Genomic DNA, 19711 nt, shown 5'->3' with positions numbered 1-19711 from the left:
GCAAAGTGATACTGAATAAAAAAAAAGGGGGGTTTGGGAAATGGCTTATGTTTTACAACAGTTGACATCTCAATAGACCAGCATGCCTATGCAGCCTGGGAGACAGAAGACTGGCTCAATTTGAAAAGATGGTCAGACACAAGTTATATATTACTCACACAAATCACAATTCACTTATATCACCAAATGTATCATCTGGAACACAAATACGACATGCTTTGAGCAAATTCATTTGTGAATTATTCATGTGTATACTAAGCAAAAGGTAAAATATTAAGTTATTATTTGTAGCATCCTACATATAATCCTACCTGTAGCATCTGACTTTTTCCCAAGCCTGGATCTCCAACAATAAGGACATGTGGATCTCCCCGAATTGGAATTCTGTTTTTGTCATCTGCGTATTTCTGGCTTCCTCCAAAGAGTGCTAATGCCAACCCTGCTTTAACGAGCTCAAATGTGAAGAAAGGGAAAAAAAATAAGAACATAAAGATGACTAGCAAAAGGGACACTACTCCTCTTACATTTACAACATTTATTTATTTAGGGGTTTTCTTTTAAAACATGACTGAACTTTTTTCCCTAAGAAAAGTAGGTCTAATATGAACTATTATAATGTATCTGATTAAAAAAGCAAAAAATAGAAAGCATAAAAATCGAGCAGTATCTTAAAAGTTCCTAAGTGAAGACCTATCTTGCAAGGAAGGCATGAATTCATGCCACAAAACTAAGAAATACTTGTTAAGTTTCTGTTTTAACTGTCCAGAGTCAGTTTAAAGAAAGCCCATCCTATTAACTCTAATTGGTAAGTAGCTTTTTTCTACAAGGGGTTGTAGTTTTCCCATCACAACATTCATTTATGGAGAATAATGACTCATATTGAAATATGAGCAACTGGCCAGCAGAAATTAGCTATTTTTTAATAAAGTCTTTATAGTTCGAGGCCCCCACTGCCTCGTGGCCCCGCCCACTGGTTGTTCCAGAAGGTTGGTCCACCATGCAGTCTAATTAGCATATTAGCTCTTTATTATATAGGATTTTTGCTAACTTTATATATATTTTTTTAGCAAAGATGAAGTAAAATACTTACTTCATGGCCAAAAATGACAGGGCAAAGCGAGCTGAAAAACAGAATACAACTCATAAATTCTAACTTCCCCTTCATTGATCTATTATAAGATTTTCTTTGAAGCTTGCTTAACTTACTACATGTTTTATTTAAAAAAAAAAAAGATAAAAATGAAAAATGTACACCCCCCAAACAACTCAATACATGTTATTCTAATATTCAATAAATTTCTCAAAATTCTTAATTAATCTATAAAGGAAAAAATGCTTAAATATTGTGCCAGAGTAAGGAAGAATACTTGTAAAGTATTTTAAAGTCACCAAATATACTATTGATCATTTTACATTACTAGCCTTTAAAATGCACCATAATCATGGTCTTCCACTTTAGGACATGAATTATTTTGTATTTTATGTGAATAGACATCTTTAGACTTGTGCAGCCAATTCACTGAAAGGAGACAAAAAGGTGAACTGAACACAAATTTTAAGACTAGATAAAATTTCATTTTTTTCAGTTCAAGTCAAATGATCAGAGAATGCAAAATCATATATGAATATAAAGAAGTATATTTATACTTACTCATTGTACAAACAAGAAACAAAATAACCAAACCAGGTGGAAGAGATACACTCAAGAGTAAACAGTGGATATTATCCTTTTTACTACATGTAAACACGGCTGTCGGTGTCCTGCCATATCCCTTGGCACTACTGGTCAGCATGCTCCTGCATAATCACTGCTGGCTTCCTACCACATACCAGCACCTGTCTGTCGAAGGGCTTTCTCTGGCTGCAGACAGGCTGGGCAAGCTGGGTTACCTAATATTCCCAGGAGCAGAACCTTGGATGGAAAAATACTGAGTTCTACACAGTCTAGTGCCCCAGAAGCCTCAGGAGGAATAAGCCCTGGGTGCTAGTAATAATCTGTTCATTGAGGCACAGCACCACATACTGACTGCCATCCTTTTTCTGTCTCACTTCCCAGTCCACCAGTATATTTGGAGATCACCTCCCAAATAAACTGCTTCCCAAATAATATTATTGCTTCTAAAGAAACCTAAACTAAAACTTAACCTTCTACTGCCTTTTCCATCGGAGGATGGTCTTTCCATTTGTTAACCTGGCAACAAAGGGCCTTTTCTTAAAGGGCCAGAAAGTAACTATTTTCAGTTCTACTATCTTGGACACAACTACTTAACTTGAGTGAAAGCAACCATCAACCATCTGTAAATGAATGGGTGGGGCTGTGTTCTAATAAAACTTTACATACAAAACATGCCTTCTCTGCTTAGTTGGCCAACCCCAGCAAGATTAACAAAACAAAAGAATCTAGTCCAGCTGTGGTGGCTCAGTGGATTGAGAGTCAGCCCATGGACCAAGAGGTCCCGGGTTTGATTCCCAGACAGGGCACAAGGCCAATTTGCAGGCTTGATCCCCAGTGTAGGTCATGCAGGAGGCAACCAATTAATGAGCCTCTCTCATCACTGATGTTTCTATCTCCCTCTTCCTCTCTGAAATCAATAAAAATATATTAAAAAGAATAAAATTAAAAATTTTTTTAAAAAAATCTAGTTTTAATGCTAAAATTATAAACTTAGGGTGGGGAATGGTAAGGTATGTACACATATAATATCTTAATAAAAAAATAGAAAAAATAAATAAAATTATAAACTTAGAACTAAAAGGTAAAAAAAAAAAAAAAGTAAACCATGTAAATAAAATGTTAGTTTTTTGTTTGTGTATTGTTTTTTTTTAATTCTCAATGGAGGGTATTTTTTTCATTTATTTCTAGAGAGTATGCAAGGAGGAGAGGGAGAGAAAGAGAGAGAGCGAATTGCTGCCTCCCACACTCCCCGCTACTGGGGCTGAGGAATCTACAACCAAGGTATGTGCCCTTGACTAAGAATCGAACTCAGATCCTTCAGTCTGCCGGTTGACACTCTTAACCACTGAGTGAAACCAGCCAGGGTGAAAACCCTTGTTTTTCCTACTACTTTATCTTTTGTAAGTACATTGCAGAAGGACCACTACTAGTATGTTCATTTTCTTTTTAAAGTATTTTTATAGATTTCAGAGAGGAAGGGAAAGGGAGAGAAAGAGACAGAAACATCAATGATGAGAGATAATCATTGAGTGGTTGCTTCCTGTGCAGCCCCCACTGGGGATCAAGCCCACAACCCAGGCATGTGCCCTTGACTATTATTCTGCCTCATTTCCCCCTATTTTTTCAAAACTATCAAAAAAATTGTCAAAAAAAGTCTCAAAATAACAGCATTGTTAGGTAACACAAAATTTTATTCAACCTTCAGAACAACCTTCTGAGACAAGTATTATTTTTATAAAAATGAAGAAAAATTAGGTGACATGTCCCAGACCACACCAGAAATAGTTGGCTTAAACAGGATGCCTCCCCTTTGCTTCTTCTCTATTGTACGGCAATAACAAGGAAATAATCCAACATAAGTAACTTCTATGTGAATCTCTTCCTTAGTTTTAAAAGTAAAAACAAAAAACCCTACATGCAACTAACTGAAATAACTCTGGAATTCACTGTCCCATCACTCTTCTGCTGAGTAACTTTTCCTTAGTACTTACACTAGAGGTCAGCAAACTTTTCTGAAGGGGACCAGACAGTAAGCATTTGTGAACCATTTGTTCTCTGTCTCAACTCTGAATTCTTTTGAATGAGGGTGGCTGTATTCCAATAAAAGTTTATTTATAGGCAGCAAAATCTGAATTTCATATAATTTTGCATGTCATGAGATATCCTCCTTTTCATTCTTTTTCATCCATTAAAAAATGTAAAAATGGCTCTGGCCTGTGTGACTCAGTGGTTAGTTCTGAGTACCGGAAAGTTATTGGGTTCTATTCTGGGTCAGGGCACATGCCTGGGATTGTGGGCTTGATCCCCAGTAGGTGGTATGCAGGAGGCAGCTGATAGATGTTTCTCCCTCTCTCTCTGTCTAAAAATAAATTTTACAAATCTTTAAAAAAAAAAACACACTAAAAACCATTTTTAGCTCATGTGTCAAACAAAAAAGGGCAGTTAGCTGGTGAACTCTATTTTGCAAACATTTTGACTGATTTCTTGTTACTTGCAGCCAAGAACAGCCCAAATGTACATACATACTAAAATTTCAGGTAGGGTCATACATACTTGACAATGAGCTTGAACAGGTTCTCTTCAGCTTGAATCTCTTGGATGGCGTAAAAGTCTTTAAGTGAGAACTCCAGCAATGCTCCATTTTTACACCCCTCCTCAGAAGCCTTTGGTTTCTGTCCTTTGCTATTGCTAACAGAATTTGCTTCAATGTATAAAAGGAACATACATTTGTCATTCTTATTCCGAGAACCTGTAAATTTCAAAGTGTGAAATGTAATAATTGGTATTTTCATTTTCCCTACAAAAATTCAGGTAGACGTATAAGAAAGGCACAATTAACTACAAATAAGCCTTCTTTCAGAAGAAAAGTTTCACCTATCCTCTATAATAAAAGCCCAGGCGGCATCACGAGACACCCTTGCACGATGTTGCCACAAGATGGCCACATACACAGTGGAGGTGGATGCAATCATGCCTGGGGGTTCCACAGCTCTGCGAGGCGAGGCCAGTCCTGGGAACTCTGCTGCCTTGTACAGAGGAGGAGTGTCGCGGCAGGGGAGGGCAGTTGTGGGAGATTGGGCTGGCAGGGGAGTATTTAGGGGGTGATCAGGCTGACAGGCAGAAGCAGTTAGGGGCAATCAGGCAGGCAGGCAGGCAGGCAGGTGAGCGGTTAGGAGCCAGCAGTTCCAGATTGGAAAGGGTGCAGGCCAGGTTAAAGGACACCTGCCCCCGTGCACAATATGCATGTACTGGGCCTCTAGTCCTATATAATAGAGTAATGTGCTAATTGGACCTGACGGTAGAATGACCTTCTGGAACAACTGGGGGGAGGGGGTGGTGGCGCATGAGGGGGCGGGGCTGAGGGGCTGTGCTGGGACTTCTAGGGTGGAACCTCTTACACAAATTTTGTGCATCGGGCCTCTAGTGTAAAAAATAAGAACAAGGAACTCTCTAAATTAATAAAGATTCAGAAGTACCTTTAAAAAAGACAAATGTTGACAAATTACTGAGGGACAATCCAAATGAGGAAAGAGTTATACCACACCTTCTTCAGCATTTGAGACTTTGACAACTCCAGTAATAGTCACGGTGTCTCCCGGAATGCAGCTGTCCACAAGATCATAAACAAGCTCACATTCTATCGTTCGTGGAATCCGACCTGCTTCTCGCTGATCGTCAGACATCAGCTCCTGGATTCTAAATAGGTAAGCAATTTTCAGTGAGTACACATATTGACTTTGGGTTATTTGTTCAACATATTAACTAGTCAGGGTCCACATAGTACTGAGCTAGATAAAGGACCCATTAGTTTTTTAAAAATTAGTTTAAAATGTTCAATGATGTATCTAAAATCACTTCAGCAGCTTGCAGTTTAGGATAGGATGGCAGGATGAGCATGTGTATTTGTCACCCTCCCTCCAAAATTACACTCACTAAGAGTAAAGAGAAATTTTAGGATGTGCATCAAACAAGAGATACTAAGTTTTAGAAAACAGTAAATAGTAAAGTATTGATGGACAAAAATAAAATGATGTCCACAACATATTACACAGGAAAAAGTTACAAAAAAGAGGAAGCCAATGTTTTATACCCCTAGGTATGACTTCTTAGTATCAGGAAGTTACTATTCAAATTCCACTAAAATATTGGTCTCAGCCGAAACTGGTTTGGCTCAGTGGATAGAGCGTGGGCCTGAGGACTGAAGCGTCCCGGGTTCAATTCTGGTCAAGAGCATGTACCTTGGTTGTGGGCACATCCCCAGTGGGGGGTGTGCAAGAGGCAGCTGATCGATGTTTCTCTCTCATCGAGGTTTCTAACTCTCTATTCCTCTTCCTTCCTCTCTGTAAAAAAATCAATAAAATATATATTTTAAAAAATATATTGGTGTCAAATGGGTACTGGACTTATGGGGGTGAGCACTTCATAAGTTATATAAATGTCTAGTCACTATGTTGTACACCTGAAACTAATATAATATTGTATGTTGCAACTGAAAATATTTTTTAAAGTGAGAAAAAAATCAAATTAAAATATTTAAGCTCATTTTCTTTCTTCTATTTTTACATGAAAACAGAGATTTTGGCCGAAACAGGTTTGGCTCAGCGGTAGAGTGTCAGTCTGCGGACTGAAAGGTCCCAGGTTCGATTCCGGTAAAGGGCACGTACATTGGTTGCAGGCACATCCCCAGTGGGGGGTGTGCAAGAGGCAGCTGGTCGATGTTTCTCTCTCATCAACGTTTCTAGCTCTCTATCTCTCTCCCTTCCTCTCTGTAAAAAAATCAATAATAAAAAAAAAGAGAGCTTTTGTTCAAATAATTAAATTATCCTGGATCTTCTATGTACGATATATATCCTATTGTGGCTTCTGAAGCCCGCATTATACCCTTCAGTGGTGAAAGTACTGTAAACGTGGCCTGGATACCAGGCTCCCCCACTCACCACACATACAATCACACTCAAGAGAAGTCAAACATTTCCTCTTTTATAAAATAGAGTATTTGTAAATATCTCAACATAGAGAACAGTTATTACATAAGTTGATCTTGGTTTTTACAGGGCAGAAGTGGGTAAAGGTAGAGCGTGGTAGCAATCTACCTCACTTTTCCCCTAGATTCTATTATAGTTTTTAAGACCATCTCCTGTTTGAGCCAGGTTTTCTGAGAGAGCATTCTATTGTAACTTCAAAACTATCTATTAATTTATATTAGGATGTAGTTATGCAAGTAGAGCTAGAAAAATGAAATAAACTTAAACACACACACACACACACAAAATTTGACTTGTTTTAAAAAACAGCTTTTTAAAAAAAATCTACATTAAAATGCCTCATGGATTGTGAGAACATAAAACATGCCCATTTCTAAGGAATTCTTTATTTTAAACTTTCAAAACAGTATTTTTTTTTACCATAGCTCATTATGAAAATTATATAGTTTTATGGTCTACATCAGTTCAATAAGTCACATAAGTGAGAAATACCATGAACTATTTCTCAGTAGAAAAAGGACATAATACTCGCACATCAAATCCTTTCTGGTATCCAAAAGAGAACAATTTTTTTTAAAAAATCAATCTTTATTGTTCATATTATTACAAAGGTTCGTCATTTCTTCCCCCTTCCACCAGGTTCCCACCCCACCCTCTGCCCCCTCCCCATCCCCCATTGCCCTCAACCATAGGTGCAGTTTATGTTCAGTCTCTTCCTCCCTCCCTTTCTCCGAGAACAGTCAGTCCACTCCCCTCCCATATCACCGACTCTACTACAATGAACCGCTATTATTGTAAGAGAACAAATTTTGAATAGAGACAATTATCATTTCAACACAAACTCTTAACTAAGCCTTTTATTATACACTTTATCAATGTATACAAATAAAAATAATAGTACAATACAGGAAAATCATAGATTATCTTTGCAGATGAAATATCTTAAGCCTGCCTTTTATTAAATAGTGTGATTGCTTACTTGATTGACTGCCAGTCCATCGTCATTGTGAGAGGAGAGCTAGGGAGAGCAGTAAATGACTTCCCTCGACATGTAGGCACAGGACACTGCAACAGATTCATATTCAGATTTTGATAAAGTACAATCACATTTCAAGTTTTTATTTACTATTGTTTTAAAAGTGCTGCTGCCTCTGGCCAGGTGGTTCAGTTGGTTGGAGCACTGTCTCATACACCAAAAGGTTGTGGGTTGGATTCCCAAGCAGGGCACATACCTGGGTTTCAGGTTCAATCAATAAATCCCTGTTTCTCTCTCACACTGATGCTTCTCTCTTTCCCTTCCTCCCTGTCTAAAAGCAATAAAAACATATCCTCAGGTGAGGATTAAAAAAAAAATTATCAGAACGGAAAATGCAGTAAGAGCTGCAATGTTTTCCTTCTGCACTAATTCTGTATCACAAGCTTTTGAAGGACCAGCCACCTTTTCAGGTTTTTTAAAAAAAATTTTTATTGATTTTTTTTTCTTCTTCTTCTTTACTGAGAGGAGGAGAGAGGGATAGAGAGAAACACCGATGAAAGAGAATCATTGATCAGCTGCCTCTTGTACACACCTTACTGGGGATGTGCCCGCAACCATGCCCTTGACCAGATTCGAACCTGGGACCTTTCGGTTCACAGGTCTATCCACTGAGCCAAATGCTCTATCCACTGAGCCAAACCGGTTTTGGCCAGCTGGTCCCTCTTGATCACTGCTTTTACTTTTTCTGTTGGGGATATACAAGGTTCCTCACCCTAAGTTGTCTCTCACCCTAAGCTCTATTCCTTCCTTTGTGCCCAGGCACTCTCCTGATCCTGAATGCGCTCTTATATATGGTCCCACATAATCAGCCTCAATCTATCCCTTTTCAAAAGCCTTGCCTGGATCTTCTAATCACCAGCTCTCCCGTCTAGCCTCCTTTTGCACTGTTTATCATATATACATACTTATGTGTTATGATAAATAACAAATGAATAAGTTGTGTTCAAGTTTTCATATGTCACTTGTTTCCTGAGTGGACTTTAAGGTGCATTTATAAATTCAGAGACTGTGGCAGACTGTATTTTCCAAATATGGTTGCAACAATATCCCCCCATAAGCCTTTATATAATCTTGCCACTCCCCCATCAAGAAATGGAGTCTAATCTCCCCTTTTTGGAATCTTGACAGGCTTGTGACTCATTTTGTAATCAATGGAATATGAGAGAATTGATGCCACCTGACTTCTGAGGCTAGCTAAAGAGAGACAAAGCCATTCTGCCTATCAGCTGGACTTCTTAAAGCAATCAGCAGCCATAAGAACAGTCTACGTGTCCTGAGCTGTCATACTGTGTATGAGAAGCCAAAATCAGCCCAAACAGAAAAACCATATGGAGGAGAGATCACTGGCCAGCTTCTAGCGCTAGGGGTGTCGAACTCAATCAGAGAAGGGGCCAAAATCTAAAATCCAGTCTAAATCACGGGCCGAATGGTTTACTGAACAGTCATAAACTGTCATTGTGATGGAAACGCAGTGGAGTGCAGTGATGACAGCGCGGTGCGGGCCACATTGCAAGGCCTGGCGGGACGGATTTGGCCCGCGGGCCTTGTGTTTGACACATGTGCTCTAGCCCTTGCTGTTCCAGTTCCACCATCTGACTGTAACTACATGAGAGATCTAGAGCCAGAACTACCCAGCCAAGCAGGGGTTACAGCAGCGTCCTGATATGCCAACGTTGCAGGTTCGATTGTCAGTCAGGCACACACAAGAATCAACCAATGAATGCATAAATAAGTGGAACAACAAATTGATATGTTTCTCTATCTAAAATCAATTTTAAAATAAAGAAAAGGAAATGCAGACTTGAAGGCTACATGCCAATTTCAGAAAGTGGCTGCCTCTAAGAATGGAACAAAGTGGATGCAAGTGGGGAGAGAAACAAAGAGACTTCTACTTTAACTGTAATACTATTCTTGTAGAAAAAAATGAGCAAACGCCATAAAATGTTAATATTTGCCAACTCATAATGGGTGTACAGATGTTAGTTACATTATTTTCTTGGTTTTAAAAAGTACTTTTTTATGGTTTTAATAATCTAGTTTTAAAAAAGTGTTAAGGAGCCAGGACTGGTTTGGCTCAGTGGATAGAGCGTCGGCCTGCGGACTGAAAGGTCCCGGGTTCGATTCCGGTCAAGGACATGTACCTTGGTTGCGGGTGCATCCCCAGCAGGGGGTGTGCAAGAGGCAGCTGATCGATGATTCTCTCTCATCGATGTTTCTAACTCTCTATCCCTCTCTCTTCCTCTCTGTGAAAAATCAATAAAATATATATATATTTTAAAAAGTGTTAAGGAAAAAGGAACACTTTCAAACAGCAGAATAAAGAAAACTTGATGTGTGTACCTATTAAGACAAAATACTAAAATGTGAATGGAAAGGATATTATTAACTCAGGATAATGATGGTCACTGGAAACAGCACATGTAAGGGGCAAAATAAACACTAATTTTCTGTCAATAATGCTTTATATCTTTAAAACTGTTTTTGTAGCTGGCAAAATGTAAATTTTAAGCAGTGGATAGAGGAATGTTTACTACTTTATTTTCTGTTCCCTGTAGTACTTCATTATTTGTAAACTAAAAATACAATAAGCTCTGTGTTCAGAAATATCAGGAACTGTTTTCTGTAAATCAATTTGCCTTCTTTACCAAGATAAATAAAGTAAAGAACAAGATATTACCTTTGTGGGGAGATTATACTTTCCATCTGGAAGAGGAAGACTCTGAATTTCTCCACAAGCAGCACAAAGAAAAGCCATCTTGGTGCAAAGAGGCTTTATGTTACTGACGCGAACCACTGTCCCTCTCAGAGCAATGTATTTTCCATAGTAATTTGCTCGCACATTCTTAAGTTGTGTCAAGGGCTCATAGTTGTATATCCTAAAACCAAAAATAGGAACATGTTTATCCATGAATTCACAATGGACAGAAAATTGAGGTTGTCTGTATTTTCACAAGATCCTTTTAGGAGCAGCTTTGGAATTCTCAAACTATATCATCTATCTATCTATCTATCTATCTATCTATCTATCTATATCATAAATTTCACAGACATTAAATCATTCCAAAAATAGAAAATGCTAACCTTCCCTTTTTTTTCTGGTCCCCCTGGCTGTTGTCTAGTGAAAAAGGAAAAAAATTCACATCAAAAGGAATATTTACAGATTCAGCAACTTTTGAGTTTTTAACTTTTTTTGCAAACTATTAGGAAGTATCTTCTATAGATTCTGGAAAAAAAACACACAAAAAACAAAACCCTGATGACTACCTTATTAATCTCTTTTAATGAAAAATTAAATCTTAATGCCGAGACAGGTTTGGTTCAATGGATAGAGCGTTGGCTTGGGGACTGAAGGGTCCCAGGTTTGATTCCGGTCAAGGGCATGTACCTTGGTTGCGGGCATATCCCCAGTAGGGGGTGTGCAAGAGGCAGCTGATCGATGACTCTCTCTCATCGATGTTTCTAACTCTCTATCTCTCTCCCTTCCTCTGTACAAAATCAATAAAATATATTTTTTAAAAAAAGAAAAAAAAAGAAAAATTAAATCTTAAAATACAATAAAGATGAATTAAAAAAAAATAAAATTTCATTTGTTCTGTGTCTAGTAGCAACATAACTTTAACAAAATATAATCATACCACTTAGTGTATTACATGGATTATTAAATTTAAACAGTAGGGTATGAATAAGTACACATCCAAATTCAACATTTGTAAAAATCTCAAGGTTGGGAAATCAATTTATTTGGGCAGAAAAGGTTTATTTCTGTCATGATCTCTTTGAAGAATTCTCAGTGGGTTTACTTAGTTGTGGTGACAATACTTATTGTACTGTTGTTGTTTTTTTAATTTATAAAATGAGGTTCTCATTCTTAAACAGTCCCTAAATAATTTTAAAACCAGCAAATTCCTTACCTTGCATGAATATGTGGCACATGTACCATTGTTTCTCCATCTCTAGACAATCCTTCTTGGGCTTGTAATTCAGCTGCATGCCTTTCGAGATCCTTAGTTAATACCTAAACAGGACAGACATTTACCAAAAGTTGGAAAACAAAATATCATCTTGGAGCAGAACTCTTTTATGGAAAATATGAAGTTTATGAACAGCTCAAAACAGAATACCAACAGGACTCTATAATAGTCTCTTAAAACCTGATAGTTAATTATGACTTATTTTATACTGAATTATGTTTTATCTGAAATTTTGTTGTCCACAGACTGGAAAACACCAGCATCCCTATCTGCTACCTTTTGTCCCAATGAAAGCTAATCTTGAAAGTCCTCATGGTTGTCCCCAAAGCTATTACGTGCTAGATGGCTTATGATGAAAAAATACTTTCTTCTTCTCCAGATTCACTGATAGAGAAAATGGCCCTGGTCAGTACCAAAGGGTCTCAGGTTTGATCCCAGATGGGGCTCATATGGGAGGCAACCTATCAGTATTTCTCATCTCTCCCCTTCTCCCTTCCGTATTCTCTAGAATCAATGAAAAACATATCCTAGAGGATTTAAAAGACAGAGAAAATAATATGATTTTTGAAATACCCAATAACCCTCTCCCTGGGCATTTGACAAGAAAATAAATACTTAATATCTATTTGCATACAAAACAGTATGCTGATGACCTAAGAGGAAAAAATGAGACCCACATATACAAGGACCCTGAATAACATGTAGAAATATCATAAGCATTTTGAGAAGGGGTCATTAGAAAGGTTTCAGAGAGAGATGACTGAGTTAGGCCCCTAAAAATTTGGATATGCAAGAAAACTGGCATTCTATGCTGAACAGACAGCACATACAAGAGGTAGAAGTTATTTAGAAAATCCCAGAAAGAATTCAGTTTAGCTGGATGGTAATGAATGAAGAAGGGGAAAGAGAGTTGAACCAGCTCATGGAAAGCATTTGATGCCATTTAAAGGATGTGGATTTCATTTGATAGAAAAATCACCAGTTTCTAAGGACAAATTATGTTTTACCATGTATGGCAACAATTCAGGGAAAATAATTAAGGCTTAAGACAGAAGCAGTAGGATGGAGTGAAGAAATATTTTAGAAATAGAAATGAAAGACTGTAGTGACTTGGGTACCGAGAACTAAGGAGCAAGAAGAGTCTGAAGATAGTAGCTAAGGTTCTGTCTCGAGCAGGGTATACATCTCTGTAATGAACTGTTCCTTTGTCTGGATACCCTTAAGTTCCCTGCAAAATACTTAAGGTCCATCATAAACCACATCACCTCTACACAATCTTCCTCTGGACTTTCCCCCTTCCTCCACAATGGATGAGAATCTTAACTTTGTATCTGAACGTCCCCAGCACTTTCTCTGTCAGTCCTAAGATTTACTATTTTGCCTTGAAGCATTTATGTGTTTGCCAGTCTAAAAAGTGCTTTTATATATGTTGTGTCATCAGACCCTGAGAAAAACTCATTAGGCACAGCAGGCATTGCTATTTTCAATTTATATATGGGAACACCCAAGGAGATTAAATTGAACTAAAATTTGAGGTTGGTCTTTTTGTCCCAAATTACTAACTGATAACACCATGATGCCTGGTATCTTCCCTATGAGCTTATATAGCTCCTTGAAACAAGGCTTAATTTCCTCACAATCTTTAATAAGATCAAACTAATTGAAATAAATTAGAAGTAAATGTTATATTTGAAGCAGATATATCAGAATAAATGGTATATTTCATGATAGTACAGCAACCTTTTCATTCTAGGTAATGTCTGTTGGTATTTTTTAGAGAAGGTACTGTTACTATGAAATGCCTTTAAAATTTTGACAAAAGTTTCACAAAATAAATACTTACCTGATGTATTGCCAGACCCATGCAAGCTAAGGTTTTCTCAGGTGCATCCCTTAATTCATTTGCTATATTTGGTATCAACTTAGCTACTTCGTCGTCATTTGTCAATTCTTTAAAATCCACCAAAATACTTCCCTTTCTTTCTATTTCGTCCTATAAAATATTAAGAAATATAAACAATAATTGCTTTTTCAGAGCACCCAATTACCCACTTTGCAAAAGTATATAATGTTTATATGGTGAAAATAAGTACTATAAATTTTGTGTCCAAGCATGTTTCTAAAACTTACAATACATTAACTTATTATTTATGCCTCTTAACACTTGTGGTAGATATTAATAATCGTATTATCCTCATTTGATAGATGAAAAAAAATCGAGGTACAGAGAAGGTGACTAATTCAACAAAGTCCACATTGCAGGGTTGGGAGTTGGACCAAAGCAGTCTGGCTCCAGTGTCTATGATCACCTAGCACCTCAAACACATCGTTCAGTTAGATGACATAAAAAATTGGGTCTAGCAGTTTTTTGTTGTACAGACTCTTACCTTATCATATAAATCAATACGCCTTGTGAAAAAATTTTCAAATGCTTGAATCTTCTCAATAAAAGGAGAGCTATCACTGTAAACTAATCAAACAAATACGGCATTAGCACTAATAATCACACACATACAAACATAATTTTCATGAGACAGAAGAAACACTAGACACACAGTAAATGACTTTTCCAACTGCTTTGCCTTCTGATTACATTTTGATAAGAAGTGGTATGGAATATGCACTTAAGATTCTAAAACAAATTTAGGTTCATATAATCTGAAATACAGATAGAAAGTGACTCTCTAAAAGCACAATATGCCGAAACCGGCATGTTTTAAAAATTCTTGAAGTGTACCAGTATGCCACAGAACATTGGTTTAAAATTGCTGTCTAGTAGGAAAAACCACTGATCTATCTTTTACCTACCTACTAATAAGAAACAGAACAAAGCATATAGATTCTATAAGAGTACAGTAAAGACAATTCTCCAAACCTATATTAACAGATGAATGACGTTCTTGATTATAAAAGGGAAATTCCTGCCTGGCCAGCATGGCTCAGTGGCTGAGCATTGACCTATGAACCAGGAGGTCACGGTTCAATTCCTGGTCAAGGCACATGCACTGGTTGCAGGCTCAATTCCCAGAAGGGATGTGCAGGAAGCAGAGAATCGGTGATTCTCTCTCATCATTGGTGTTTCTTTCTCTTCCCCTTCCTTCCTCTCTGAAATCAATAAAAATATATTTAAAAAATAAAAATAAAAGGGAGATTCATTAACTGTTTCTATAGAAACCTGTATTGGTGCCAAGCCTACCCTTCTATCTTCTGTTCTGTGATCTTATGATCAAGATCTGCACACTGAATTTCCCAGACCACTTAGGTTCTGCCAATTAAGAGCCACTGTAAAGAGATTAGAAGATGCAGGAAAGAAGAAAGTAATTTATTCTTACTTTCAATTCTTTTCAGCACCCCTCCAGCTTCAGAGGTTAGCTACAGTTCCAACTTCCAGCAGCTACTGTGCCATCCTTCCACCAGAGTTACCAGCAGCAACCCATTTAATTCACCTCAGTTATCTAACCACAACCTTTTAGGGTATACCTCAGAGGCCCTCCTCTGAATTCTTAAGATTCTGGTAACCTCAGAACCTATCTTTTATTCCTCATTCATAAGGGCAGTTAGTTGCTGCTCCGTAAAGTTACTACTATCTAGAAGCTTACCTCAATGTACTCTTTTTGTTCTTTAAGTCTTTCATCTTTATAATCAATTCCCTATATTAAATCCCCCTTAAACATAATGTTCTGTTATTAACAAGATTTCAGTTTGTGTGAATTAATATTAAAAAAGAGACTATACATCAGTAAAAAAGTGATTAAATAAAATGTAGCATCCAAAGTCAAGTTAAGAAAATATAATTTATGGCACTTTTTACACTACTAATTCCACCTTCAGAGAGATAAAGCTTCCATCCTTTATATGGTATGAACTGATCCAATGTTGACTGTAGTAGCAAAGACTGTGAGGTTTGTTCTGAAAACAAAATAAAACAGAAAACTAGATTAGTAGAGACAGAGCAAACATTTTTTCCCCCAATTTGCTTCTCCTACCAATGAGAAATTGACATATTAATAGAATATCTAAATCACAAGCTTCAGTAAGAATTCTGGATATTGCCAGAACAGATTTGGCTCAGTGGATAGAGCATCAGCCTGTGGACTGAAAGGTCCCAGGTTCGATTCCGGTCAAGGGCAAGTACCTTGGTTGTGGGCACATCCCCAGTAGGGGGGTGTTCAGGAGGCAGCTGATCGATGTTTCTCTCTATCCCTCTCTCTTCCTCTCCGTAAAAAAAAAAAAAAAAAAAAAAAAATAAATTATATTAAAAAGAAAAAGAAAAAGAATTCTGGATATTAATATTCAAATACTACCTTAAAGGGTTAACATCAATAAAAGGCTGAAATTTGAGGTTAAAGTGTTCTGAATGTCAGGCATGAATAGATTCCTTCAGGAAAAAAATTTAAAAACTGAATAATCATTGACCACCCCTACCAGAACCATGTTGTCCTGTGGGTTTATTCAGATCAGATCTGTGTCCTCTTTCTCTCCATTTTCCTGAGAAGCTCCCACCACCTCTTCCTCTTTTCCAGCTTTGAAATCTTCGTCCAAATCCTCTGCCTCTATATTCTCCATTCATGTCTTCTAAAAGATAGAAGTTAGGAAAGGCTTCATCAAAATTATAGGGGAAATAGTGCTCCTAAAAATGCATTAACTGATAAATAAGTGAAAAAATATATTCTAGTTTGACACTAGTCAACAGGCTTGCAGCACTGTACACCTTATATCCCTTACTCTTCTCATCTGCAGTTACTCTTCTAATCCCCATCTCTTTTTAAGGTATATCAGATGTTTAATCAAATATACTGGATGCTCATGAGATAAAAATAAGGTACTGTACCTATCTTTTTTTAAATATATATATATATATATAATTTTTTTAATTGATTTTAAAGAGGAAGGAAAGGGCAATAGAAACATCACTGATGAGAGAGAATCATTGACTGATTGCCTCCTGCATATCCCCTACTTGGAATAGACCTACAACCTGGGCATGTGTCCTGGGCCAGAATCGAACCTGGAACCCTACAGTATGATCTGTCCACTGGGCTAAACCAGCTAGATGGTATTGTAGCTATTTTTAAGAGCTCCCAAAATGGAAATGAAAACAAGACAGGTAATTAACTCTAAGATAACTAATTTGCAGTGTTTTGAGACTTACTACAGGGCAGCACTGGATTTTTTTTTTAATTAATTAATTTATTTTTACATATTTTATTGATTTTTCCCCCTCCCTCCCTCCCACACATCCCCTCCCTCCCCAGAGCTTTATGTCCATTGGTTGTACTTATATGCATGTATACAAGTCCTTCAGTTGATCTATTATCTCCCCCAGTTCCTCCTCCCCTTCCTGCTGAAATTTGACAATCTGCTTGTTGCTTTACTGTCTCTGTATCTATCTTTTGGTTCATCAGTTTATAATGATCTTTATTATCCACAAATGAGTGAGGTCATGTGGTGTTTCTCTTTCATTGATTGGCTTATTTCACTCAGCATGATGTTCTCCAATTCCATCCAGGTTGCTGCAAATGATGAGAATTCCTTCTTTTTTATGGCAGCATAGTATTCCATTGTGTAGATGTACCATCGTTTTTGGATCCAATCATCTGCTGACGGGCACCTAGGCTGTTTCCAAATTCTGGCTATTGTAGATTGTGCTGCTATGAACATAGGGGTGCATATATCCTTTCTGATTGGTGTTTCTAGTTTCTTGGGATATATTCCTAGGAGTGGGATTACTGGATCAAATGGGAGTTCCATTTTCAGTTTTTTGAGGAAATTCCACACTGTTCTCCACAGTGGTTGCACCAGTCTGCATTCCCACCAGCAGTGCACGAGGGTTCCTTTTTCTCCGCAACCTCGCCAACTCTTGTCGTTTGTTGATTTGTTGATGTTGGCCATTCTGACAGGTGTGAGATGGTACCGCATTGTTGTTTTGGATGAACATAATCCTGACCTGAGATGCTAGGGATGTAGCATCATAGCTTCTTCTATAGTTTGTCCTGCAGTGTCATACACACTTTTATCAGAGATGCAAAGATATTCTTACATAGGCATTAGAGATAGAACTTTCTGGGGAAACACAGGAGTGGGACAGGGTTCATACATACATGTTTCAACCTTTCTATTTCCATTTAAACCAGAATGGAACCCTAAATATGAAAGATGTTAATTTTCTAAGAAACTTCCATTACTGTCTTAAAAGACAATGGAAGCAAATTTCTGGATCAATATTGATTAGATGGGTTATTTACAGCTTTTAGATAAATTAGTTAAAATACAGGGTGTTTTTTTTTAAAACATATCCATACTTGTTATAATCTTTTTTGCTAATTATCCCTCATATTTTTTCTACTTTGTACATAGCAAGATATTAATTTTTATTAAACTTAGATCCATATAGTTCCTAGCTGAGTATTCGATATCAATAAATTGAAATATGACCTTTAAAAATAATTCATATAGGTGAAACACAAGGCATTTTTAGGGCAGTGAAACCATTCAATGATACTGCAATGGTGGGTATGGGACATGATGCATTTGTCAAAACTCATGGAACTGTACAACACAAAGAGTGAACCCTAATGTAAACTATGGACCTTAGCTAATAATAACGTATTGAATTTAGCCCATCAACTGCAACAAATTCGTAACAAATTCATAATACAGGATACTAATAGGAAGGTATGGGATGGGGGTAGATATGTATAGGAACGCTGTGCACTGTGTGCAATCTTCCTGTAAACCTAAAACGGTTTTAAATTATAGTCTTTAAAAAACCCAGTTCATATCCTAAATATAAAAATAATACATCCGTATACAGCAGTGCAATTCATTACAAGAGCTGTATCCAAATCTTTCTTTAAAGGGATTTAAGCAAATGAGTTAATAACTAAGCAAGTTCATGATGTTAGGGCAAGACAGGGCTTTGATAATTGTCTAGAAGACCACATAACACTTTAAGGAAATAAACCCCACAGGAACTGATCAAGATAAAAGTTGTTTGGTGGTAAAACGGGGCTCAACACCTCGTCTTCAGACTCTGTAAAAATTCCAACACAAATGCAAGAAGTAAAACTAGAAAATAAGGAGCCATGTTTTAATAATGTAACCTCTCTAATTATTGCGTGAAATATCTGCTGTATGGAAACCCCCAATACTTTTTACTTCCAAAATTAATGAACACCCCACTACCTTGATGTAAAAGCTCTGTGCCCTTAAGTGTAAATGCCCTGCTCCCAGCATAAGGCACGCCGTCTGGTCCACACTGGTAAGGACACAACTTGTTTACGGCGTTTTATATAACCCCGGGACCAGCTTCAGTTGTGGTCTCCTGCCTGATAGGATTCCACGTCGCTCCGAGAGACCAGCCCCTGATTGCTCTGCTGTGTGAGCCTGATCCAACTGCGGCCTGTCTGTTTTCGTCGTCTGTCCTTCAGTGTGCATCGCCGGTGGCCTTTGCTGGAGCCTAGGACCACTAGGAATAGGTAAATAAACCCTGTGTGATTGCATACTGATTCTGTCTGTGCGTCATGCGTTACGGTTCGGCACAGCTGTCCAGACATTGAAGTACCAGGGGATAGGCCGTTATTGCTGACTCCTGGTCACCTGCGTTTGTCCCACTAAATCTAGACAGATAATCAATTAATTGGGGCTCTATTGGGACAAGCCAGCCATCCGTGGGCCTGCTGTGCTTCGTTAGATGGCCTACTTCACTTACGTCTCTCCGCAGGCTAAGTTCTTACTGGCAAAGAATAGGGATCCGAAAGCTTTCCTACTTCACGCCTGGCGGCTCCTGGCAGGAGCAAACCCACCGGCCGGCTCTCCCTTCCTCCCGGGGAGGAGCACGGCGGGGCCGCGAGGAGACTCCGAGTCCTCAGGCGGCCCCTGCCCACGTTCCGCGATTCCCTCCGGCCGCAGTTCTCCTGTTGTCCCCGCGGAAAGACGCGCCCCACCTCCGGCGGCAGCCCAGCAGCCTTCCAACTTGTTTTTTGGCGCCGCTGTGACGCAACTTCCGCCCTGGGAGCGGAGAGACTGGAGGGGCGGGACCTAG

At 38.1% G+C, this 19711-nt stretch overlaps 1 protein-coding gene and 1 long non-coding RNA gene across 6 annotated transcripts in view; one reads left to right on the top strand and one right to left on the bottom strand.

Moving 5' to 3' along the window:
- Positions 1 to 19631, bottom strand: part of MCM8 (minichromosome maintenance 8 homologous recombination repair factor) — a 38749-nt gene extending 19118 nt beyond the window's left edge. Inside the window, exons 1-12 of one of the 5 annotated variants that reach the window (XM_045574259.1) lie at positions 19379 to 19631; positions 16093 to 16242; positions 15493 to 15576; positions 14055 to 14137; positions 13511 to 13660; positions 11608 to 11711; positions 10374 to 10572; positions 7640 to 7725; positions 5220 to 5371; positions 4229 to 4424; positions 1091 to 1121; positions 312 to 452 (exon numbers count right to left, since the gene is read on the bottom strand). In XM_045574259.1, the coding sequence (XP_045430215.1) occupies positions 312 to 452; positions 1091 to 1121; positions 4229 to 4424; positions 5220 to 5371; positions 7640 to 7725; positions 10374 to 10572; positions 11608 to 11711; positions 13511 to 13660; positions 14055 to 14137; positions 15493 to 15576; positions 16093 to 16237 (1371 nt within the window). In that variant the 5' untranslated portion in view covers positions 16238 to 16242; positions 19379 to 19631. Of the gene's footprint in view, positions 1 to 311; positions 453 to 1090; positions 1122 to 4228; positions 4425 to 5219; positions 5372 to 7639; positions 7726 to 10373; positions 10573 to 11607; positions 11712 to 13510; positions 13661 to 14054; positions 14138 to 15492; positions 15577 to 16092; positions 16243 to 19378 lie in introns of those variants that run through there. The other 4 variants (XM_045574258.1, XM_045574260.1, XM_036419484.2 and 1 more) reach the window with 4 other exon arrangements.
- LOC123651487 lies at positions 7808 to 9480 on the top strand. The gene is made up of 2 exons (XR_006740246.1): positions 7808 to 7842; positions 9352 to 9480. It is a non-coding gene; the product is annotated as an uncharacterized LOC123651487 (long non-coding RNA).
- Positions 19632 to 19711: the final 80 nt, after the last annotated feature.

Source organism: Pipistrellus kuhlii, unplaced genomic scaffold (assembly GCF_014108245.1).
Source record: "Pipistrellus kuhlii isolate mPipKuh1 unplaced genomic scaffold, mPipKuh1.p scaffold_m20_p_6, whole genome shotgun sequence".
Classification (NCBI taxonomy): Eukaryota; Metazoa; Chordata; class Mammalia; order Chiroptera; family Vespertilionidae; genus Pipistrellus; species Pipistrellus kuhlii.
This window is presented reverse-complemented; position numbering and strand designations above follow the sequence as displayed.